The sequence below is a fragment of the Orycteropus afer genome, unplaced genomic scaffold (genome assembly GCF_000298275.1).
Source record: "Orycteropus afer afer isolate SDZICR_OR568_19922 unplaced genomic scaffold, OryAfe1.0 scaffold00232, whole genome shotgun sequence".
NCBI classification, from domain to species: Eukaryota; Metazoa; Chordata; class Mammalia; order Tubulidentata; family Orycteropodidae; genus Orycteropus; species Orycteropus afer.
The window spans coordinates 5,365,241-5,372,934 of NW_006921819.1; the positions used below are offsets into that span (position 1 = coordinate 5,365,241).

At 43.3% G+C, this 7,694-nt stretch overlaps 1 protein-coding gene across 1 annotated transcript in view; it reads left to right on the top strand.

Annotated features, from left to right (window-relative positions):
* IMPA2 (inositol monophosphatase 2) overlaps window positions 1–7,694 on the top strand; it is a 177,519-nt gene that overhangs the window by 53,769 nt on the left and 116,056 nt on the right. Inside the window, exon 2 of the mRNA XM_007948919.1 lies at window positions 2,103–2,236. Coding sequence (XP_007947110.1) covers window positions 2,103–2,236 — 134 coding nt within the window. The remainder of the gene's footprint in view (window positions 1–2,102; window positions 2,237–7,694) is intronic.

The window sequence follows — 7,694 nt, forward strand, 5'->3', positions numbered from 1 at the left end:
AACCCTTTTGCACATACAGTACTGCGTTGTCAGTGAAGGCAAACATGGGTATACGGGTGGATAGATGGGTGGACAGGCTGAATCAGTAGGTATGTCTATGAAGCAGAGAGTGTACTCAAGACCATGTATAGGCTTGGCTGTCCTATAGGTTTATTTGTATGATCTGAATTCCCAAGTGTACAGTAGAGCTGACAAGGGGCAAGGTTGTGGTCACTTCTTGGTCATGACCAGCTACCCAGAGGGACTGAGTAGTTGAACCTATGGGCTCGGGACCATAGTCGCAGGGGACATCAAGCTCAATTGGCATAACATACTACATAAAACATTGTTCTACCTCCTACTTTGGCGAGTAGTGACTGGGATCTTAAAAGCTTGCAAGCTGCCATCTAGATGCAACACTGGTTCTCTCCTCATCCAGAGCAAAGAAAAATGAAGAAAACCAAAAATTCATGGAAACAATTAGTCCTAGTGACTGGTACGCTATGTGATCTGCAGCCTATATGACTATGAGACCAGAAGAACTAGATGGTGCCTGGCTACCACTGTCAACCACTTGGAGGCGGATCTATGTCAGAGATCCTTGATAGAGAGGGAGAACAATGTGGAATAAAACTCAAAATCATTTGGAGAAAAAAATAAAAAAGGGTGGGACCAGGTTTGCCCGTCTGATAGAGCCTGGTGGAACCACTGAGACTATGGCCCCTAGCTGCCCTTCAGGTCTGGAATTGAACCCACACCTGTTGCTTCCAGCCAAACAAAAGACAGGCATATGAGTTGAACATTTACCTGAGGTAGATACTCTGTGGAGAGAACAATCATGGGAGGAAGAGGGGCTGTTTATGCACAGGGAGACAGCTCAGGAGGCAGGAGTGCATGGAGGGATGGACCCAGGGAAGAGATAACTATCGGGAGGATGTGGGAGGGGAGCTGTTGCATTGTGGTGAATTGTAGTCAATGTCATGAGACAAAGTATATATGAAGTGCTGATGGAAAGTGAATTTTCACCCAAATCACACAGACATACACAGCATTGCCTCCTTCCAGAAATCCTCTGGATGAAGGTGTCCAGCCCAGCTCCTCTTGGGCCTCATTAGCACATAGCCTAGTGCCTTTCATTAAAGGTCTTTCAGCAGATGCCTGTCAAAGGTTGAAGGAGCTTGAAAATATATACCTAGATGATTGGTGGTGCTTCGAGAAGGATGGGGTTTTTGAGTTGTATCTAGCTTGGGAGGAAAGGTGCAAAGATGTTTTTAGGGGTCATGAGTTTTTCATTGTAGTAGGAAGCATCTTGTTAAAGCAGAAAAGAAAAAGGAAGGATAGGGCCAGGACTAGAGATGATATTTTATTTCATAAGATTGGAATTGATCCCTCCTTATTGTGTTGTGTGACTGATGAGCCACTCTAAACCCTTCCTACTTAGGCCGCCAGATTGTGATGTGCGAGAACTTGAGGTCTGGCTCAGTCCTGCTTTTGCCTCTGTTTTTGACATGGTGGGTTTAGACTGTATGTGTTGGCATGGACAGCTGGCACATCTACAGTACCTCCACCTAAGCTCAGCCAGGGGCTGCCTGGGACTGCTTGGCATCAAAGCCAGCTTACTTGCTTGTTACTGTTGCTCTGAGTGAGTCTCCAGTTCTTGGAATACATCCAGGCTTTCCCAGGTTTCTCAGTTTGGACATTTTAAATCTGGATTCAAGAGCATATCCCATTTCATTTGATTCATAAAGTGAATTGGGAAAAGAAGTTTTGGCTTTACACTGAAAACATGTAAGTTGAAATTCATGGAATTTTATGGGAGCAAAGATGTGTTACATCCACAGGCAGTTTCTGTAGGTGAAGTTGCATGCTCTTCAGTAGGGAAAAATAACTTCAAATGGTGAGATTCTTTCTTATGCAAAGAATAGTAGTTGGGTAACAGGCTCACTAGAAACTGGACAGGAAATCTTAGACATGACATGGGCCCTGAGAATCTATCAAGAATAGCAGAAGTCCGTGAGCACAGACCACACTCCCCGCTCTCCCTCTACTGACTCGAGTGGGCCTCAAATTGGGTCAGTGGGGAATGCTTGGAAGTTGAACCAACCTCCTCACTTTTATTTCAGATCATCAGAAAAGCCCTTACTGAAGAAAAACGTGTCTCTACAAAAACATCAGCTGCAGACCTTGTGACAGAAACAGATCATCTTGTGGAAGATTTAATTATTTCTGAGCTGCGAACACGGTTTCCTTCACACAGGTGGGTATATTCCTGGTGAGAAACCACTCCACAGCACCCTCCCATGCACATAAGCAAAGCCAGGATTCAACATAAGGAAGCTGTACTATGAGTTGATGAGGGGCAAACACATAAAACATAAAGTTTATGGTCTGAGCCTGATGGTTCAGTTGCATGTTAACCAAACTGGCCCTTGTTTTCATTCTTTTTACTGTTGTCAGTTGGCAGAGGACATCCTGTTGTTAAAGCAGATGAAGAAAGAAGAAAGGCTGGGGCTGAGAATTACGACTTTTTATTTCATAGGACTAGAATTGATCTTTCATGTCAGAATACTACCTTACAAATATTGAAAAGGTTCCACCTTTTACAGCATGCTTGGGAAGCATAAGCCACTTACCATATTGCTGGAGGGAACTAGAAGGGGAACAATCCACCGCACAAAGCCAGAGCAGTCATGTTCCCTGGCAGCCTCCTGCCTGCCCAGCTGTCCCAGGCAGACTTTCCCAAAAAGATGGGGCTTAGAGTGGGGCCCCAGGTCCATCATATGCTGTGTGCACCTCTGCCAGTGGTCACTAGTGTACTTCTTGTCCAGGGCACAGTTGGGCACAGGGCCTATTCTGTCCCCTGGATGAGACATATATGAGGATGCCTGTCCCCTCTCTCTAGAACAGATGTTCTTTATCTTTTGAGAGGTCACCCTATGGAGAATCTGATGCAAGCTGTTTGTCTTTTCCTCAGGAAAATGTACATTCAGATATCTACACAGCATTGTATATAGAGTTCGGAGAGAGCCATGGTCCCCAGATGGAGAATCTTCTTTACCTCTAGGGCATCCTGAGGCCCTTCCTTTACTCCTGGAGTTCTGCAGAACATATTTTAAAAACCACTGCCTTAGAGGCAAGGGTTCTTTTTTTTTTTTACTTCCTTATTTAGAATCATCTAAATCTACCAGCCACTCCATGGAAGGAAGACCGGGCAATCTACTTCTGTAAAGATTTACTACCTTGGAGACCCAATGAGGGTCACTATAAGTCACAATCGTCTAGATGGCAGTGGATTTGTTTAAAGAGGTTGGAAAGGAGCTCTGGTGGTGTGGTGGTTAAAGCATTCAGCTGCTAACCCAAAGGTCAGTGGTTCAGACCCACCAGCCATTCTGTGGGAGAAAGATGAGGCAGTCTGCTTCCATAAAGATTTACAGTGTTGGAAACTCCATGGGAGTATTCTACTCTGTCCTGTGAGGTTGCTTTGAGTTGGAATCGACTTGATGGCAGTAGGTTTTAAAGAAGTTGGATTCCTAAAATTAGAGGACCAGTTACTGGATTTCTGGGTGTAAATTTTTGTTACTGTCAAGATTCCATGTTTTATGTACTTATGTGGCAGAAATATACAAGGCAGCCAGTCGCCCTTGGTACTAATCTGGCACATGGTAGACAAAGCAGTGTGTTTTTTTCTAGTATGAATGATTAGTGAACAGAAGGCAAGGTTATATTAGAACATGCACAACCTTTTTCTTTCCTGTTACTTCTTTCTAACTACAGGTATGCATCACTTATCATTCACAATACATTCTATGACATAGAACATTATGTGATTTGAATGTTGTACGAACACCGTATCATATATAGGAGACAAATGTATAGGATGGTCACCAGGTAGGCCTGGGACTGCATAAAAACTTTGGTTCTGCCACCACATGTCTCCAAGAGCCATGCCTGGCTTCTACCTGTGTGCTATAGCACATAGTTGCCATCCATCTGGCTGCCTTCTGACCCGCCTGCTACCAATTTCCTTCCTTTCCTTCCTCTCTGCCTGCTTTCCCCGCCCTACGTAATGGCCTTTAAACTCTTCCTCTCCACCCTACCACATTACTAGGAGCTCTGGTGACATATGTCTAAGACATTTGACTGTTAACCAGAAGGCTGGTGGTTCAAACCTACCAGCCGCTCTTCAGACTGGACCTCTAGGCAGCTGCTATTGCAGGAGGAGCTATGGCCTCAGGCCTAGGTCTGACCAGGGGACCCAGGCTGAGTGGGTCAGTGGTCTCCGGTCTCAGTAGCTCGAATGGCATCTGAGAGGTCCCTGCAAGAGTGGTAGAAGAGGCAGCTGTGGATGGGTATCAGGAAACCCTCCACCTACCACCCCAGGGCCAGAGCAGATGCAGAACCTGGAGAGCTAGTGAGAGACAGATTGGATCTCCTTACTTAGCAAAGTATGTCCAGTATGTCCTATTCTCCAGTTGGGATTTCTGAACTCTATTATTACCTTATGGGACCACAGACGTATATGTGAATGAGTGTTGCCCAAAGGGATGGTACTGCACTTATCTCAGAGATACTGACCTTTCCCTTTGAAATTCTCTTTGCTAGTGAGTTTTGTTTTGTTGACAACCTTTGTGCTTGAGCTTCTGTTATTTACTATTTCCTTATTTCATTTGAACTAAGTAGCCCTGACATCTGTTGTAATATTTATAAGCTTTAAAATGTTTATAATTTTTTAACTTCTTAAAAGATAAATGACAATATCAAAAGAATTTATCATATGACTTGCTTTTATTCTTTGAGGGGAAAAAAATGTACACTATCCAACCAGCTATACCTACGTACTTTATGAACTATTTTGGTACTTAAAGTTTCTGAAGTAATAGTCCATGTGTATGTGACCAACCAGTAAAACCAGTTGCTGTCAAGTGGACTCTGACTCATGGCTACCCCCACATGTGTTGGAGTAGAGCTGTGCTCATAGGGTTTTGAATGGCTGATTTTTTGGAAATACATCACCAGTCATTTCTTTTGAGATGTCTCTGACTGGACTCAAACCAGCAATCTTTAAGTAACTGAGCTCTTAACCATTTGTACCACCCGGGGGCTTCATGGATATTACAGAAGGAAAAATATTGGTCAAGGATTGGAGGTCACTGAAAGACTGGTGTAATGAAGGGTCCCAGAGTTTCAGTAAGAGCTGACATTGCCTTTCTGGCCATGAGTGTTGGCCACAGGTGCTGGTAGTTTGCTTTGGATTGGATCCACTGTTGTGTACATACATGGAGGAGATTCTGTTTGGACAGGATAGATTTAAATATCCATTGCTGTATGTCACAGGATAAAATTCATGTGCTCTGCAGGTGGGCATGGCTTCCCCACCTCCACCCATGTAGCCTCAAGGAGTAGTGGATCTCATTAGGGTATGTATCAGGAACATCTGGGGAGCTGCTCCAAAGGCTAATGCCAGGTCTTTCTCTAAAAAATACCCCCAGCGACTCTGACACCCATACCTAATCAAAAATAAGTGGTTTGAGTGAAGAAAAATGGACTCAAGGAAACAGTCCAAAGGACTAATGGACTATGTGAACCACAGCCTCCACTACTACCTGGAAACCAGAAGAACAAGGTGGTGCCCGGCTACTACCACTGATCACTCTGATCAAGATCACAGTAGAAAGTCTTAGAGAAGGAGAAAAAAAAAAATGTAGAACAAAATTCTACATAAAAAGACCATACTTACTGGTCTGACAGAGACTATTAGAAACCCCAACACTATGGCCCTTAGATACCCTTCAAGCCTACAACTGAACCCACCCCCAGGGACCAGCTTTTAGGCAAGCAATAGACAGGCCTATAAGGTGAATAATAACACTAAACCAAACTCACTGCCATCGAGTTGGGTCCAACTCATAGCGACCCCTTCTTGGGGTTCCGAGGCAGTATCACTATGGAAGTAGATTGCCCAATCTTCCTTCTGAGGAGTGGCTGGTGGGTTTGAACCACCAGACTTCTGGTTGAAAGCAGTCAAATGCCTTAGGCACTATGCCACCAGAGCTCCTCATTAGCCATTAGAGAGATGCAAATCAGAACCAACAATAATCCCAGCAATAATAGCAAAGTTCAACAAGACAGATAACAACAAATGCTGGAAATGGTGTGGAGACATTGGAACCCTCATATACTGCTGGTGGGACGTAAAATGATGCAACCACTGTGGAAAAATTGGTATGGTGCTTCCTTAAAAAGTTAGAAATAGAAATACTATTTGATCCAGGAATCCCAGTACTAAGTATATATCCTAAAGAAGTGAGAGCCAGGACATAAATAGATATATGTACACTCATGTTCATCACAGCACTATTCATAAAAGCGAAGAGATGGAAACAACCTAAGTGTCCATGAACAGATGAATGGGTAACCAAACTATGGTGTGTATACACAATGGAATATTATGCAACATCGAAGAATCTGTGAAACATCTCATGATTCAGATGAATTTGGAGGACATTTTACACATGGAAAGAAATATTCTTTGATGTTACCAGGGATGGGAGAGGAGGAGAAGGAAAATTACTAACTAGGTAAGAGACATATATTAATTTGGGTGAAGGGAAAGAAAGAAATGGAAAAAAAAAAAATTGGTGGTTTAGAGCCATGGTTCCCAAATCCATTCCACAAGCAAGGTTAGTCCAGGCCTACCTTTTCAACAGCTTGTAGCACAGAACAACAGCAAGGGAATCGGGGTGTCAGGGTTTGGTGGCTCAGTCAGACCCAGTCTCTTTGCCTTACCTCTTTGTGGCTTAGATGAGTCCAGTAAGTTCAGTGCTCCATTCTTCTCTCAATTTGCTTAGAAAATTCAAATTAAATGAGATCATTTTATTCAGCATACCTATGTGATATATTCTTTTTTGGCCAGTGACTGAGATTATAAAGAAAGTATTAGAATCTTAGGCATGTAATTGTGTTTTAGATCATAGAGAAATTGATCAATTTGTGATGAGAAAATACATATTGTAAAATAGTAGGTTACGATTTTTCTGTGTTCAAAGTGTTTAAGTATACCATTTAAAAACTTAGTCTATCATCTTTTCTTAGGAAGGACTTTGTTTATTAGCTGTCTTAAGCTGGGTTCTCCAGAGGAGCAAACCAGTGAAGCATATATAAATATTGTTGTTGTTGTTAGGTGCCATTGAGTTGTCTCCAACTCATAGTGACCCTAGGCACAGCAGAATGAAACACTGCCCGATCCCATGCCAGCTCCCCGATCCTTGCTATACTTGAGCCTGTCATTGCAGCCACTGTGTCAGTCCATCTCTTTGAGGGCCTCCCCCTCTTTCGTCAACCCTCCACCTTACCAAGCCTGATATCCTTCTCCAGGGAATGGTTCCTTCTGACAACATGACCAAAGTAGGTGAGATGAAGTCTGGCTATTTTTGCTTCTAAGGAGCATTCTGCTTGCACTTCTTCCAGGACAGATTTGTTAGTCCTTTTATCAGTCCATGGTACTCTTAACATTCTTCTTCAATACTACAACTCAAAAGCATCAACTCTTCTTTGATCTTCCTTATTCATTGTCCAACTCTCACATGCATAACCACGTACATATACATACACACACATATATGTATAGGGAGATCTAGTAGCATAGTGCCTAAGGCACTTGACTGCTAACCAGAAGGCTGGTGGTTCAAACCCACCAGCCACTCCTTGGAAGGAAG